The 17732-nt window shown below is 42.2% G+C and overlaps 1 protein-coding gene across 6 annotated transcripts in view; it reads left to right on the forward strand.

The window, feature by feature from the left end:
* The window catches only part of FRAS1 (Fraser extracellular matrix complex subunit 1), a 365258-nt gene that overhangs the window by 235227 nt on the left and 112299 nt on the right, over positions 1-17732 (forward strand). For all 6 annotated transcript variants that reach the window (XM_059722220.1, XM_019498159.2, XM_019498154.2 and 3 more), the window contains 3 exons: positions 2157-2483; positions 9985-10138; positions 13062-13240. In XM_059722220.1, the coding sequence (XP_059578203.1) occupies positions 2157-2483; positions 9985-10138; positions 13062-13240 (660 nt within the window). The remainder of the gene's footprint in view (positions 1-2156; positions 2484-9984; positions 10139-13061; positions 13241-17732) is intronic.

Consider the following 17732-nt stretch of genomic DNA (forward strand, 5'->3'; position numbering starts at 1 on the left):
AAAAATCCATTAGTGCATCTACTTTTGTAACACCCCATCACCTTACCCTTAAGGCTAAGTTGCAAAAAGTCTATGAAAAGAAGGGAGATGGACCCCTCTTTTTGCTGTAGCAGTTCTTCCAGGATCTGAGCAGGGTGGAATAGAATAGCACTTAAGGACATTTTTACATGTGCAAGTGCCACAGCGCCGAGTGCTTTGAAAAGCACCTGGCGCTGCGACACTTGCAGTTGTATAAGTGGTGAGATGTGCATCAGCACTGAGAAAATGACAGCGGTGCACTTTTGAACTAAAACACCATGGAAATTCAAAAATGTACCACTGCCATTTTTTGCGCGCTGACATGCATTTTGCTGCCTATACAACTGCATGCAGCGCAGCGCAGTATGCATCTGTTTGCATGTGGAGCAGACTCAGTTAATCGAGTCTGCTCAGAAGCAGCAGATCTCTGGCATGTCGCCAAACAAAACAGTATGTGTATAAAGGCCCTAGGTGCCTAAGTCCAACTATGTGCCTAATAGGCAGAATACAATCTGGCCCTGGAGGTTCCATTCATGAGTTACACTCGTGGTTGGGCAGTCATACACAATGGAGTGAGAGTTTCCATTCCAAAGGGGCAATAAAAATATGTGACAGGAGCCAGCAGGTAGAGATGGCTGTTTTCTTTGCCTTCGAAGTTCTGATTTTTGAAATAACATGTTTTCACTATGTGTGCTGCCTAGATAAAGCCGCTCTTTAAACCTGAAGGAAACTCATGGGTACCAAAACAGCACAGAACTGAAGCAGCGATCTGCATGTGTGTCTACATGAAAGTCACAACTGTGACTGCAGTGTAGGGTAGATGTACCTGAGCTAGCTTTAAACCAACTATTTGATGCACCCCATGTAGTCTGGCTGGAGCAGCACAGATCTCAGTGTGGGTAAATATACCTGACCTCTCAAGTAGGTCTCCTCCTGTCACTAGACTGCTCTAGGAAACAAGGAATGAACGTCTAGCTGGTTATGTCTGTGCCACACAATATAGTGCAGTGCAGACAATTTCCAGTGCCATATCCATTTCTCTGTCTTGTCTCTTTAAATTGTAAGCTCTTCAAGTGGTGGAGAGTGTCTGCTACCCTGTGTTTTGTACAGGATCTGGCATAATGCAGCTCTGATCTCAGTGCTGATTCCCAGAGCACTGCCATAATAAATATTGCTATTTAATAATATTATCCTTCTACCTAAGACTGCAATTGTATTAATGTGATTAAGCAAAATTGGACCTGGTCTTTACATATATGAGAGAGAGCCACGGAATGCATAAGAGCTGTGGGAAGTGGAACTGGTGATACAGAGAGTGGTGCTCTCTCTCCCACCAAGTAGAGAAATATTGTCCAAGCAGGTACAACAGGAGGACTTGCCTAAGAGAAAAAAATATATGCTACAGACTCCAGGGACATTTTCTCCCCTCATCCCAGCCTACTCCAATAGAAGTTATGCCTTCTCCATCTCGGACTGGCATTGGGCAAGCCAAAGCAGTGTGACTGCACTCGAGGCAGGACTTTAAGTATGAAGACAAAGGAAGCCATAAAGTAGTGGAGATAGTGAGTAAATTTTTGTCCCAGGCAGGAAAAAGAAAATGTTTCTACTCAAGCATTGTATTTCAGTCTACGCAAGTTCAGAGTCTAGATGTTGTTCAGTTAGGCCTATTCGTGTTAAAGTATGTGTCTGAAGCATAAACCTACCAAATATGCAAGGGTCAAGTCAGTTTTAACTCAGAAATCTCATGACCTAAGTAAAATTGTGATTTGTTCCCAGGCTGCTATTCAGCTATCCAACCAGAGCAGCCAGGTGAATACACACAGTGACTATGTAACTAAATTGTTTAATATATAAATGTCCTGAGGTTTTTATGTTAACGTTGCTGCTGTGTGTGAGTCTTTGTTGCATGTAATTAAATCTTTCTAAATTGCTAGATATTCTTAGATCTACCTAGGTGAGGAAAAGTGCTGCAAGTGATTCCCTGTTGCGTAGAAATATGAGCTTTCCAGTAAATGAAATGAATTAATCCTCCTCTTCCCTCCCCCACCCCCCACCCCCACAATCTTTCATCCCTGGCTTTGATCATCATTAGAGCGCTGTAGTTTAGCAAACATCTAAGAGCTGCTTTTGTGTTTTAGGCACCATACATGCTACGGAATGAAGCCCTCTTTATCAGCAGAGGGGATATTGCTGCTATAACAGATTTGCTCCTTGATATTCGAGACAATGACAATCCTCAGGATGTAGTGGTAATGGTTTTAGACCCTCCACATCATGGCCGGCTGGTCAAACCTCCAGGGGACGCAGCTTCTGAAGTCCAAGTATTCAGCCTTCACGAACTGGCCAGTGGACTCCTACATTATGCTCATGATGGCTTCGATAGTCTGGATGATACAGTTGTTCTCCAAGTGAATGATGGGTACTATTTTCAGAACGTTCTGTTCCACGTTAAGATTGTTCCAAAGGTATGTATCACGGTAAAAGTCCTCTCATGCAACATCCAAATTAGAAGTACAAAAAAACAGTATATTCATTAAATACCAGGTTTCATTGATGGAGATGCAGTCAGAGATGGGGCAAGTGATAGGGTTGTTAGAGGGCTTGCAAACATCATTGGGGTTTTGGTAAAAAGTACTAAATAAGGAATACTTCACTTTAAATATAGTTTAGCTTCCATTTTTAGGGGATGAACTTCCTAAACTTGGGGGAAGGACCAGAGGCTAATTGATAAATGGATTCTCATTTTACTTTGTCTGCAGTTTTTCAGGCTAGGGAAACAAGCAATAAATGTGAAAGTGGAAAGGGGCTTAACTCCATCATTGTTCCCTGTGAGGGAAGAAGCACTGGTGTGATAGTAACACCTGTCATTGATTGATGAGCAGTTAACAGAATACTGTTGGAGCTGTACCATAGTTGAAATGTTCATGTCTTGATTTAAATTTTCCCCAAGGGAAATTTGGGCCAGTAGAGTTGGGAAGCAAAGTTCTCATTCAGATCAGGTTCAAAATTTTCCAAAACATGGGTTTGAGGGTGTGACTGAAGCACATTTCTGACTGGTTTTAAAATGAATAGTTAATTTGATTTCCTGGCCAAAATAGGCTGTATAGCTAAGTGATATCAATATCAGGACAGGAGTGCAGATGACAAAAATAGGGCAGATTAATATTTAGAGAGGAGTGGTCTTCAGTCACTATGTAACCCAGTAAATTAGTATGCCATTGTCAGTACTAAATTGTGAGGAGAGTGAATTTGTATGGGGAATGGATGGATCTCAGAAACCAGGTGCCGGAGCATTTTCATTAGTTAAAAGTCTAGGCTAAGAAAGTATTCACATCCCTGACTCCATCTTCAATATGATGGAAAAGTGTTGAGTCAGATGGCTCTAAGGTAGTGATTTTCAACCAGAGGAGTCTTGAGATCCTTACAAGGGTGTCCTGGGATGCTTTGCAATGTTAGCACTGTTAGGTGTGCAAACAGGATTCACATGATAAACCTAGTGATTTCAAATAGGAATTCATAGCATTTAAACCTGTTATGGCACTCTTTTCTGTTGTCAAAAAATGAGTGAAAATAAGACCTGGCATTTTCTGAGGGGTATCTTGCATCTAACAAGGGGTTCCTTGGGTCTGTAAAGGTTGAGAACCACTGCTTTAAGGATACATTAGTATCTCCTAAGATTACCATTGTCACTGCTTTTTTAATAAACACTGTTCCCCTTAACACTTCTTTCTCACTTGGGCCTTCTTAATCTTTAGGAAGGTTTCCAGTGACCTTTGAGTCTAGACACCTAAACTTTAAAAGCTGATTGATTGTGGTGTCTCCTATTTAGATTATAGTTTGTAATTAAAAGCTGGGTATTTCTGTTTGCAGTAACTAGATATGCAACAGTATTTTCCATTTTAAGTACATGGAATATATAGCACTAAAGGTAAAAGCTGGTGGTACATTATTAATTGTAGTATGTTACTTTTAACTATAAAATAGGTGATGTTTGTGTGATGGATGCTAAACAAAACACTGTAGTGTAATGAGCATTTCAGTAATATGTGTCTCTGCAATAAAATAAGAATCTTCAAAAAGCCAAGAACTTATCTACCTACTGGCATTTGGCTTGTCATAAGATAAGAGGTCAGATTTGTGGAATTGTATTATTATGTATTACAGACACAGGGATTTTGAAAGGCCTCCTGAGTGACCTTGGGTAGGTTGGTTAATCTCTCTCTGTCTTGCTTCCACATCTACAAAATGGAGATAACAGTACTTCTGTTCTCTCAGCCTTTGTTTGCCGTACCCATTTAGGGGGGGATTTTCAAAACAGCTTTAGGCATCCTTCTCTTGTTAGTTTTAGTGTGACTTGGATGCCTTTCTTAGGGCGCCTTTGAAAATCCCAGCACTGAAGAGTTTACAGTCTCTGTGCCAAGTAAGTAATTATCATAGTGAGGCTTTGATTTCATCCCGAGGAGTCTAGATGATGCAGTGACACATGCAGTAAATAATAATAATTGGTGCATGACTTATGCATGTCAGTCTGATGATCACAAAGGTTGTCCTAAGAACACTGGTGATGAGTCATTCAGATCTCCTGCCCCAGAATAGGAGCAGTCCTACAGTCTGTAGGTCAGTGCCAACCTGCTTTTTGCTCATATTACTGGGGTAGCCCTCAGGACTCAAGCAAACAGAATTGTAAGAAGTCTGGAAGCAACTCCATTCTTGAAAGCACTTTTTGATATTGATTAATCAGGTTTTGTTGCAGATGATGATGAAGGTCATCAATGAAGAATTGCTGAGTATAGTTTATTAGCCAATTTCACACTCCCTTGTCTCTCCTTATTTTCTTGAGTCGGTCTTTGCAACATTTAGCTACAAAGTACAGTGAAGGTAGTGAGAGAGAGAGATAAAAGCAAAGCAGGATTTAGGATGAGGTAGGGTTGGCAGATGCCCAGCTTTTACTTCATCCTAATTATCACCTCTCTACAATAGCCTTGAGAGATGAATGGGAGATGAAGCTTGTTTCTGAAGAGGTGCTGTTTAGATGCACACAAAAAATATTCCTCTTTCTTTTCCCCATCTAGTTTCATCCAAAGGCTCTTGTAGAATCTTATGTAGACCTAACTGGAGCATCTTATATTTTTACCACTTGTCTAATCTGAATACCTTTGAGTACAGGCACTTTCTAATAAAGGTTGTATACACACATGGGTATTACAGCATCTAAGTTTCCCCAATGGTCACAACAGCCTCGGGACTGACTGGACTTGACACACATTCAAATCATCCAGGACAACTCTCCCAGGTTTCTTTCCCTGAGAGAAAAACTGACCTGTATGGAAGGACAAACAGAGAAGCACTGGGCTGCCAGAGGGTCTCTAGGGCATGCAGCTTAGAGAGTTTTCAGGCTTTTGGTTCAAGTGAGTATGTCAGGGTCAGGGAAGGTGGGGACACGGTCTGTGCTGTGCGTAGGGTACTCCAGCCTTTCCCTCCCCTATGCTGTGTTGCAGCCCACCTGTGGCTTGGCAGGGATATGCTTGTATGCTTCCTTGCACCCAAGTGCTGCAGTGCGATTCAAGCAGGGAACAAGCCAGGAGCAAAACATTCTATACCTCCTAAGTGCTTCAGCGCTGAGCTTTTCCAGCCCAAAGCACTCAGAGCCATTTTCTGTTCCCTGCGTGGCTGGGAACACTCTCTCCTTCCCCTTCTGTTTGTCTCCAGGGAGCCACTTCACAGGCAGTGTTCTCCAGTTATTTTTCTCCCCGAGTGGCCACTTTTACTCTAGGAGAAAAATAATGAACCTCTGTACACTCATGGTTTCTCCTGAGAAAGCAGGGACTCTCCCTGGAGAAACTGAATGATATCCAAGCCCAAAGTATTGCTTATTGATTTTTATAGAGGAAGTTGTGATTTGAAAAATAAGTAGTCCCAAGATTCCTTTTACCGCGGCTTAAAGAATCACGTGTTTCAACCAGTGAAGCAGCACACCAGTACTGCCAGAACGGAAAACAGCAGTGACCTGGTTCTTTAAGGTATTTTGAAGTTGAGATGTTTATTGATTTAGACCCACCATGTATTGGTTTCTGCAAAGCATTTTCTTTAATCCCTATCTTTGCTGACATCTCAGTCTTCCATGTTTGTCAGTGCTTGCTCAAGAACTTTTTGAACTGTTGGAAGTCGCAACAATTGGCCTTTTTTACAGGAGCATGTCATAATGATTTGCGTGAGTGGGTGTTGTTGTCCGACACCCTCCAAGCATTTGAAATGTATATTGTTGCACATTGCCCAGTCATTAATGATGGTCCGAGGAGGGGGGGAAGAAAGCCCACTCCCTAGAAACTTGTAGCCCCTTTCATCATTGAATTAGTTAAGGAGGAGAGATCTTGTTGCATGTTGCATATTGTAGACATTGGCCTTGGTGATCCCTTGGTATGAAACACGGAACCCTTTACCTTCTGAGTAGCTGCTTTGGATGCAGCCCAATTTGGACGTGGCCAAAACCTACTTGTATTTGATGGCCCATGTAGAATGGGCAGCAGGTGGTCTTGGTTTATTTCCTAGTAGATGGATATTCGTGCTGTAAAAAGTCTGCCAATTCCATGGCCACCAGCACTGAATTTGGCACTGCTTAGCACTTTTGTTGGCCGTTTCCACAGGAAGGTACAGATTTGAATAGGCTCTTGATTTGCTAACTGCAAGTCAGCCAAGTTAGGGTTGAGATGCACTGGCAGAGCAGTGTGCACTGCAGTAGGCCACGATGCACATGTTTCATGATTGAACAAAGAAACCTTTTAGTCTCCCGGATTATCCAAATGCAACTTTCATAAGTAATGGGTTCTCTCTCTCTCTCTCTCTCTCCCCCTCTCTCACGCATGGTAAAAATGTAACTACTTGTCTGAATGCCAATTAAGAAAAATCCAAGAGGGTTCCAGTTGTCTTAATGAGTGGGAGAACTGTCAGAACTAGCAATAGTGGGTTACTTAAAGGAGAAAAAAAAGCAAAAGATTAGCAAGCAAAGGAGTCTTTTGTTGAGTACATGTTGGTTGGATCGCAGCATCCAAACTAGCTGGGAATACTATTGCAAAATGACACACTGGCACACTGTGGGAACTGAAAGGCCCTTAATTCATTTTTCCACTGGTACCATTGTTACACTGGAACTGGGACCTTGCTTCTAATTAAGTTACTTTGAAATTTTTTATTATCAAAGAGTGCATTTTGTCTGCTCACCTTCAAGTACTCTGAAACATGACTAGTCTCTCTCTCTTTTCTTCCATGCTGTAATAAACCTAGTAAATCTCTCTGGCCTTTTCAACCTGGTCATTTCCTGCTCCAGAGCTATGCTTTGATGTTAAAGGCCCTGTATGTGTTGTGACTTTGCTGACATGTTAAGACAAGTGGAAAGTTCCCTTCCGTACTGTTAGTATTCTCTTTTGTTGGTAACCCATCTTGTCTTATTTCTGTTCAGTTCTTCTAAAGAATAAAGCAACCATTTGTTCAAGCAGAATTCTTTGTTTTACATGCTGTAACAATTAGGATTACATAATAATTTGAATATAATATCAACAGTAGGCAAAATTTATGCATCCTATATTAAATGCCTTTGAAAACTGGCTAACTGATAAATCTAAAAATAAATGGAAAACATCATTTTTCAGTAGGGGTGTGTCCTTCCATAGGGATCACTTCTTGGTCCATTGCTATTCAGTATCTGTATTTGTGATTTGGAAGAAAATATGAAGCCATGACAAACTAAAGATTTTAGATGGAGATGTAAATGATGATCAGGAATTCAGGTTATCTGTTTGCCATGGAAAAATGTGGTAAAACCTGGATAATCTCATTTTGAGGAGAAAAACTCAGATAGTCTCATTTTGAGGAGAGAAAAAGTGGGAAGCGATGGGTTTCCCTTTGCAGGCTGGCAGAGTTCCAGTCTGAAAAGGGCGGGGGGAGCAGGCAGAGGGCGGTCAGGCAGGGAGTGCCAGGTGCATGTTCATTTGTGCACATGGCCGCCAGGCAGCCTGGAGAGCAGCTCTCCGCAGGTAAGTCTGGCAGTGGGTGGGATTTCGCAGGCCTTTCCGGATTTTGCAGAATCTGTGAAATCACAAATTTGGTAGGTCCCTAGTTATGGGGGACTATGCTAGAAAGCAGTGACACTGGAGAGGGTTTATGGTGTCTTAGGTGGTAACCTTACTAGCTACCCATCTGATGCTGTGTCTAAGAAGACTGATAAAATTTGTGGGTGTAAAAAACAAGAAAATATTGCATTGGAGTAGGGAAGTTGGAGTAATACTGTTTCCTTTTGGATGTCCACACATCAAAGACTAAAGTGAAAAAATTGTGAAGGCTTCTGAAAACAGCTGCAGGAATGGTGTGAGGTCTGGAAAACCTGTCTTACAGCGACAGACTTTGCAAGCTTAGTTTGTTTTGTTTTATCAAGGAGAAGCTGAAGAAGTGACTTAATCATAATGCATAAGTACCTGTATGTGGAGATTTCTGATAGGAGTCAGCTCTTTTATTTAGTGGATGGAGATATAATAAGACAATTGGAAGATGTGGCCAGATAAGTATAGACTATGAATAAAGCAGAGATTTTTAACAGGGAAGGCAATTACCCACTGGAATATTTATCAAATGGTGCAGTGGGTTTTTTGAGTTTGGTCTTAAAATCATGACTGGATGTCATTCTCGACCAGAAGCTGTAGTTCAATCAGAAGATAAAGCTTGAGGCAGGAATCACTGGGTGGAATTCTAGCCTCTGCGATGCAGTACATCAGACTAGGTGATCATAATGATCTTTCCAAGCCTTAGAATTTGCAGTCCAAATTTTAGGTTTGTGAGAGCTTGTGTTGGTGTTAAATGGGCTCTATGACAAAGGAAATTGTCAGAGAAATTTGGCCCCCCAAATATTTATTTTCCAGTTGGAAAACTTCAGCACAAATAAAGCAGGACAGAGTTTGGAGTCTCCAAATACTTGTCACTATCACACTAGGGCCCCTAAGCCTATTCATGTATTAACAAGACTTTTGGAATGGCAAAGTTATACCAGGAATTACTTGGGGGAAAGGTTTCCATTTATTTTAGATGGCAGGGGGAAAAGCAGTTATTAGGTCAGAAGGCAGAATCCATTATGACGCAGGCTTTAGAGACTTAAAAGATATGTTGGGAGCATTATTTAGGGTTTTTTTTTTAATTTTAAGAGGCTTCCGTTTGTGAGTATCCTTTGGGAGAGTAGGTTTTCAGAAGCAAGGGAGAGATAAGAGGCATGTGGGTGGGTATTCTAGACCCAGACAAAGGTTTTGGAGTGAAAATGGTGAAGAGCAGGTGGACTTTTCATAGGGCATGCACAGATGTAACATGAAGCACTCTAAGTGCTTTTAAAGCATACCAAAGAGTGAAGGTGCAAATGTACTTGGCCAATGCAGCTTTTCAAAAATGATATTGGAACAAAACAGGAACAGCTTTGAAATGCTTCATTATGAAGCACTTCATGTGACATTTGCATCTGTAGTGTCATAGAGATGAACCCAACAGCAGAGCAACTGCAAAGGGAAAGAAAGGGAAGATGAAGATGACACCAGGATACTGAGGGTGAAGAATGCAACTAGTCTCTAAGGTTTCTGTCACCCTGCCCTCCCTTTTACCACAGAAGAAAAGAGGCCAACTGAGGGAAACTAAAGACAATGGTGCCAGATGGGGAATTGAGATCAGTGGGTGTTAGGATTACAGGAGCCAGGGAAAAGGGTTGGCGTCAGAAAAGGTTCTTGGGGAGGAGTGGTGGAGGGCAGAAGGGAAGAGTGAGTGGGCAAAAGGAGAATGGAGGTTTTCTCTGTGAAAAGAGATTGAGAGAGTCAAAGAACTAAACACTGTGAATTTGAAACATTTAATCTCAGCCTTCTCACTTTAGAAATCTGAGTGTACTGGCCCATTACCACTGCTGGTCAGCCAGACCTTTGCTACTTTTCTCCCCACTTGCAGAGTGACAGAGGCCCACAACTGCTTACAAACTCCTTGGTGTGGGTCCCAGAGGGAGGAATGCTGCAGATCACTAACAGGATTTTGCGAGCAGAGGTGCCTGGTGCCAGCGACTCTGAGATCACCTACGCAATCATCAAGGACCAGCCGCGATATGGTAAACTTATTCTGGGATTTTTATCTTCCATCTCGTGGTGGTAGTGGTGATGGTCTTCTTTCCTGGGTCTCCCATCCCCAAGCAGAAGCATAGGCATCTTAATGTGCCTGCTCACTTAGTACAAAGAAATGACACTGGCTGTGAAAGGGACACACAGCATTGATTGATGAAGGCTGTTGTTATTTCATTGTATTTCACATGGGTCAAAAAGATTTTGAGAAGACAGTTCCTCAGTCTTATTTTCTAACAGGCATTCCTAAGGACAGCATCCAGATCTGTCCAGTGACCAGTTCAAATAGGTCCATAAGCTTATAAAATAGTCATAATAGCCATGCTTCAACTCCAGATCTAATGTCCAGTTGTTAGATCTGCACATTCTGCTTCATTGCCCCATGGTTCAAAATGAATTGTGGTTACAGCATCACAGAAAAATAGGTCTGAGAGAGGTCATCTACATGTGCACTTTAATGCACATTAGCCTCTTTTACTGCATATTAAATCATCACAAAAAAGTGCTCATTAGCTAATGCTCATTAAAATAGGCTAATGTGCATTTTTCTAGTACCTCATAATGGAGGAACTAGATTTAAAGTGCATTACCTGAAGTGCATTAGTGAACATGTAGACACACCCACTTAGGACTTTAAGAGGTCATCTAGTCCAACCTCTAGTTTAAGGCAAGATTATCCCTGTTGATTAAGTTGTTATGGATTGATACCCTTGTAAAGACAGTCTCATCAGTGCATGCCAAATAATATTATTGTGTGATAAATTTTAGATTAGGAGCAGCACAGAATATAATAAATCCTGGGAAGCAATTGGGCACAAGCTCCATTTGGCCAAAAAAGGACTTGATTTTGCATATGTGTGTGTGTGCACGTGCATACGTGTATGTGTATGACAGAGGGAGTCACTGACTTGAGCTACAATGCTGGTATTTGAAATCTTTTCTAATCCTTATCTTCAAATTCCCATTGTGGAGCACTAATCTCCAATCTGAGCAGCTGCATTTACAAGCAGTCTTCATTTTGCAGAACTGTGATTTTTAAAAGCACCCTACAGGTTGAGGGAAAAGAGGGTGGAAAATAATGGAATTTGTGACTGAGATACAAATGCGGAGAAGCTAGATGTGAAAAGGTATAGCACAACAAGGCTGGATGCTAAATGTGAACAAAATGCAAAGTTTTCTTATCAGATTTTGTCCCTGTGGATGAAACAGCATCTCTTTAAATCACGTGACCTCAATGAAGCAACTGTTTTAATTTACTGGATAGGATACAATGTTGCATTAACAACAGAGTCTTCACTTTTTGTCTGTTGTTTTTATAATAGTTTGGTTTTTTTTAATCTCATCTGACCCCTCATAGAAGCATTTATTACAAACCAGGGCTGGCTAGACAAGAGGTATTTCACTTATATATGCCAGAACCTTCTCCTTTTTAATAATTTGGCACAGTTTAATGAAATTAGGAGTTTTCTCTTCATAATCTCATCTCCTGATGCCTAATCTTAATCTGAAATTATATTCCTTTCCTTGGACATATCTACATAAGATATAGCATTGCATGGCAAAAACCGAGATGTGATACCACTGTGCAGTAGTATTAGGCTACTGTACAGTAGTGTCACAAAAAAGGTGTTTGCCAGTGCTACTGCGCAGTAATTCAGGTTGCTGCACATTTATTTAATACTTGTTTATACAGGTGCAAAATAAAAGCACAGTAACAACTGCACAGTAGCATCTCATGTAGACACATCCCTTGTGTCCAATACTTATTCTCAGAGCAATTAATTGTTAATTAACAAACACAAACTTTATGGCATCAGGTGTGAAACAAGGAGCAGGAACCTATGATCTACAAAGTTTGTATATGAAAAAATTATTCTTGGTAATAAAAAAAAGAAATGCAGAAAATAGAGCCTGAGTCCTAGCCCAAATCCAATTGTACATTTAGGCAGGTACTTAACATTCATGTTGGTACCATTTTGGGTCACCTGCATAGATTTTGGTTCCTGTTTCTTCTGGGAGGGCACATGACTCCATGCGAGGCTCTGAAATGCTAGTCATGGGAAAAATGAGACTAATGACTGTTGGAGGAAGCCCTTGTGCCTTCAACCCAATAGCCTAATGATTAGGGCTTTTGTTCATGGAATATTAAAACCAGGTTCTAAACCCCAAATTATTTTGACAATTGTCACAATGAGTATCACATTACTGTGTGAATAGGCCTAGTGATTTAAAAAAAAATCCTAAGAAAGCTTTTGTTGAATAGATTTCTAAATTTCATATGAGTAAAGGTATCAGAAGTGGGCTTATAATTGGAATGATGGATCTAACTGATAAGGGAATATTAATGTAATTTTAAAAGATAAAACAGAAGCATGATATTGCAGCCTGCTGATTTTTATTACTCAGACATTATGTGAATGTGGTTTTGGGAAATGAACTAAAAGAGCTTAAAATGAGTATTTTGCAAATCAGAATGATTAATGCTGCCAGCACAGCTAAAATAATATATAATGTATGGTTTTTTTGATTCATAGTCATAAGGGGACACTTTCATAGATCAAGACAGAAATGAGATGTACAATAAAATACAGCTTATTCAGTTCTTCTACAGTTATTCAGGGAGCCTGCTATACATGAAGGCTAAATTTATATGCATGAATACAAAATATAGAAGGATATTTAATTTTTTTCACTCATTTTATATATAACTCCATAACAAAAAAGTAATAACATTTCATTTTTAAGGATGTGGCGTTGTTGTTGTGGTATAATCCTTATAATCCTTTATTTGACTTACTTGACAAATCTTACAAATAATGAGGCTATTATGTGTCATCTAATAAAAAGCAAAGGCCGTTCTGATACCTTCTTTCCTTGTATGCATGCTCTCACTGTACATTTCTGCTTTCACAGGTGAAGTGGTCCTTCTGTTACCCATGCCAGCAGATGGCCCAGCTGAATCATGGCAGCGCTTACCAGATGGAAGAGCACCCACACCAACTATGTCCTTCACTCAGCGGGACATCAATGAAGGCATTGTGTGGTACAAGCACTCTGGATCTCAAGTAGAAAGCGATTCCTTCCATTTCCAGGTATAGTCTGTTGAGAATCATAATTAAGCCAGCTGTCATGAAGCAGCTTTTGTTTTCCTCTGTAATTTCCTTTCTCTGCTCTGCCCTAGCCATTATCTATCATGCATGATACTTGTGTCTGGGATGCAAAGTTTTAATCAGTCCCCAGAAATCATATTTCACAGGGAAAACTCCCATTTATGCCAAAGAGAGTGACAGAATAAGGACTTCAGGATTTGCGCCATTGTGTTGTCTAGTGTAGAAGAGCCATTCATCTGGGGACTGATCTATTAGAATGACCTTCAAATGGGGATGCTGACCTCATTTGTCAAATCATAGGCTACATTGCATATTTAAAGAATGCTGCCTTTCAGGTGACTTGCAATGGGATTGTCAACTCCAAACAGTTTGTCTACATGTTTAAATGGAACCACTCAGAAGGAAAAGTTAGTTTGCAATAGTCTATCCCAGGGGTGGGCAAAATATGGCCCGCAGGCCAGATCTGGCCCACCAAATAATTCTGTCTGGTTCCGCAGCTGCTCCTCTGAAGGAGGATTGTATCTGGCCCGCAGCTCACCTGGCTTTTTGTGCCTCTTGCCTTTCTACTTTTCCCATGCCATAGCTGGCTGCAGCAGTAGCCACAACTCCAGTGGCCAGGCAGCCACTCTTCTCCCTGGCCTGCTGCACCCCCAGACCCCAGTGTACACTCCAAGGCAGGGGGCACTGAGCTCCTGGACAGACTTCTGCCCAGAGAGGCTGTCTGTGTGCAGTTCTGACCCCGTGGTCATTCACAGACCAAGCCTGGCCCCTAGCGCGTCAAAGCTCAGGTAGGGTTCTCCCCCGCAGCAGAGAAGTGGGTGCAAGGGGAAGAGGGCCAGGAGCTGCGGGTTCTCAGGGCCCTGCTGGGTCAGGCTGGAGCCTACTAGGGACGCGGGCACTGTTAATGCAGGGTTGCGCTATATGTTCCTGTATGCTGCTTTGGGCCATGCCACATAGATGCAGCTCCTGCTCAACACTGGCACCACTCTTGCCTGACCCCCAAGTCTCTGGCGCATAGCTTGGGTTGGGCAGGAGCTGTGCCTACTGCTCTGCCTGTGCTCACATGGCCCAAAGCAGCGTGTGGAAATACAGCGTGGCACTGGCCCAGCCTGACTGTGTCTTGAGGACTCAGGGCAAGGGATGGGGTGCAGGGTGAAGGAGGGAGCACAGTGAGGTACCAGCCTGGCTGGGCCCAGATAACCTGTGGCTCTTGGCCCCCTTCTCCCTGCATACCCTGCCCTGCCCGAAGTCCTCAGCATGTGGCCAGGCCAGGCCAGGCTAGTGCCGCGCTGTGTTCCCCCACTTCTCCCTGAACCCGCTTTCCCAGCCTAAGTCCCTGGCATGCATCTGAGCCAGGCCAGTGGCCCACTGTTTCCACATATTGCTTTGGGCCATGTTGGCATGGATAGAGCAACTGATGCGCCTTCTGCCTAATGTGGCTTCATGCCAAGGACACAGGGTGATGGGGTGCAGGCAGAGATGCACGGAGCTCATGTCTGCATGCAGGTGTATCTGCGCATGCCTTTGTGTTTGCGTGCATGTGTGTACATGTCTACATGTACATATGCGGCCTTCAACAGTTTAACAAAACTCATTAAGCAGCCCTCCAGCCCAAATAACTGCCCACCTCTGATAATGTATCTAAGCAGAACAGAAGGGCATGCAAGACATTATCACTTTTCAGAGCAAACAGGCGCACCGTGTCTGCATGTGTAGGCCCTGCATTAAGACCGTCACAAACAGAAAGATCAGACTCATTGACTGTATGAGATATAGCTAGGACTGGTGTTTCCAGAGACTGACCCTTGATAGGTGTCAGGATTGTAACTCCTTCCTCCAGAGCTTTGAAATGAGATGTTCAGCTGCCTCTAAGGATGACCCCTCTATTTCTGGAAGGATGATGATGTAGTCTTTCTGCATTCAGGGCTGGTGTGCAGGAGAGCCCTGAGGCTGACTGGTTTGAGTGGAGGAAGCATGAAGAGTGGGTTTGGGAGGGAATGGATTGGAGGAACAAGAGGCATATTTCCCCTACTGCCCTTAGAAACTGTCACAAAGGGTGTGGACAAATTAACAAAATTTCAGAGTTAAAAGGGATGAGGATTTACTTCATGTCAGCTTCTACATGGTATCGACCCTTGTGCCTGCTTTGGGCTGGTGGTAAATAAGAATTAAAGTAAGGTGACTTAATTCTGTTTTGTTGAGGAGTAAACTGCTCCTCCTTTATATTCAATTACCATGGGAGGAGAACAGACACACTGACCATCACTGTGGAGCTGCTGACATATGGTATATCCCTGCCCTCTTTAAATTATATCTATGCCATTGGAAAAGATAATGGCTTCATGTCCTCTGAGCTTTTCTGCAAATCCTTTACCCTTTCCATGCATGGGGGAAATTCTTTTCAAGAATGAGAAATCCCAGAGATACCTGGTACCAGGGGCAAACCTGGGGGCAAGAGACATGGTTGACCTTGTCTTTTTGCAGTGGATGCCCTGGCCATGTCTGAATTGTGTGAGGCATGACACATGGAGATCTTGAGATCCTTGTAGGTCAGTGGTCTCCAACCTTTTTAAGTAGGTGATCACCTTTGGCATTTAAAAACAACCCAAGATCTACTGTGCACCACCCCAACACCCCCCCACCCCCACTCCCCAAGCAGGTAGGTCTGTGGGGAGGGAATTGGGGTGGGGGGCAGGCAGATGGAGGCAGAGAGAGAAAAAATTATTTGGGGGCACGCCTCCCCAGCAGGTAAGTCCCACCCAGCTGGGGCCGCACTCAACTTACCCCTGCTCCTGCCTCTGCGATGCTGTCCCTCACTGCAAGGGCCTCAATCTAGTCCCTGCCCCTTTCCTCCCCCAGATGGACCTGGTGGGTTGGAGCATGTGTATGCATGCACACGGGCACTCAGCCCTCCCACCCTAGCCTCGATCGACTCCAAGAGGCTCCGAGATCTACCGGTGGATCGAGATCCACTGGTTGGTGACCACTGTTGTAGACTTTTCATTTGCCTAAGCCCTTCCCTGCTGTATATTTATGTATGTGGCTGATTCTTCCCCCAATGAAAGGGATTGCATGGAGATTTACTGCTGCTATTATGGAGGCTTTGGTCATGACTCAGGAGTTCAGGTTCAGTTTTGTTTGACATTTATAGGAGAGAGATTCAGCCACTTTGCTGTATAGGAAATATCTTCCCTAGGTTTATAGCAGCTAAGCTGAGTGGAGTGACTATGAGAAATGAGTTACATTTGCAGACACCAGAGTCAAGTGTCTATTCTGCACTCTCTAGGGCGCGTTAAGTAATAATTTAATTTTCACAATAGACTGATCTTCTCCCTTCAACAATGAATGTGCAAATAGACAGAAAGACACAAATATTCCCCAGCAGATGTAATAATAAAATAAACCCCTTCTCCAGCAAGCATAATTACCATAAAATCCCTCAGCCAAGTTCTAGCTGTTTGCTGGGGAAGTTTAACAGTCTTCTGTAATGCTAAGCCAATATGAGCACTTGCATACAATATTTGTTACATTTGGTTTACAACTTAAAAGCTATTACTGTAGCACTAGAGAGGCAATTAAGGTAATTTCTGAAGTAATTAACCTAAGTGATAATGAGGAAGTTGTGAGCATCGGATGTTGAGCAAGCTAATCTTTAATTTAATTGCTGTGTTGCTATTAGAGTATATGCATTTTGCATGAGTTAGATGTTTGTTTTTAGTATCTTGGCGCAATGGCAATAATTGTAGAGAGAGCCATACTGAGAAAAGGAGCCACAATTAGTTATATCTCATCAAGAGATCATAATGCATCTTCCTGAATTCAGACCCATGATTCTTGGGAAAGGCTGACATTTTATTTTAATCAGCACTTTGGCAATGTTAGTTCAAGTGACCTTGACTTAAAACAGACCTAACAAATAAGGATAATTTCATTTTTAACTGTTTTGGGCCTTAATGCAGCAAAGCATATTTATTCATGTTCTTAACTTTGAGCATGTGCTTAAGTCAAGTGCTTATGTTCTGTTGAAGTTACCGGTGGATTTAAGAACATGCTTAAGGATAAGCCTATGAATCTGTGCCCAGCTTAATAAGGGCCTTGTAGTCTCATCCTTGCGCTGAGTGCCTTTTCTTGGGTGCTGAGCCTGCAAGGAATTTGAGTTGATGCTTCTTCCTTCCTTCATTTCAGAATTGTTATAAACATTTATAGCATCATTTTTATATTATGTTTTAATTTTATTTACATTTGGTAAATGTAAAATTGTTCTGGATCCATGCACTGTTTGACAAAACAACAAGAGTAAATGGACTGTGTTGAGTTATACACAACTTAACTTCACTTAGTGTTGGGATTGCATCATGGGCATTGTAAAGCTAACAGGCTTCTCTTGCAGCTTTAAACCTAGGAGTAACTTGTGGCACAGAGCAGCACAATCTGACTTTGAAAGTACACCTATTTTAGGAGTATATTTGAATCA

This window comes from Alligator mississippiensis, chromosome 2 (assembly GCF_030867095.1).
Source record: "Alligator mississippiensis isolate rAllMis1 chromosome 2, rAllMis1, whole genome shotgun sequence".
NCBI classification, from domain to species: domain Eukaryota; kingdom Metazoa; phylum Chordata; order Crocodylia; family Alligatoridae; genus Alligator; species Alligator mississippiensis.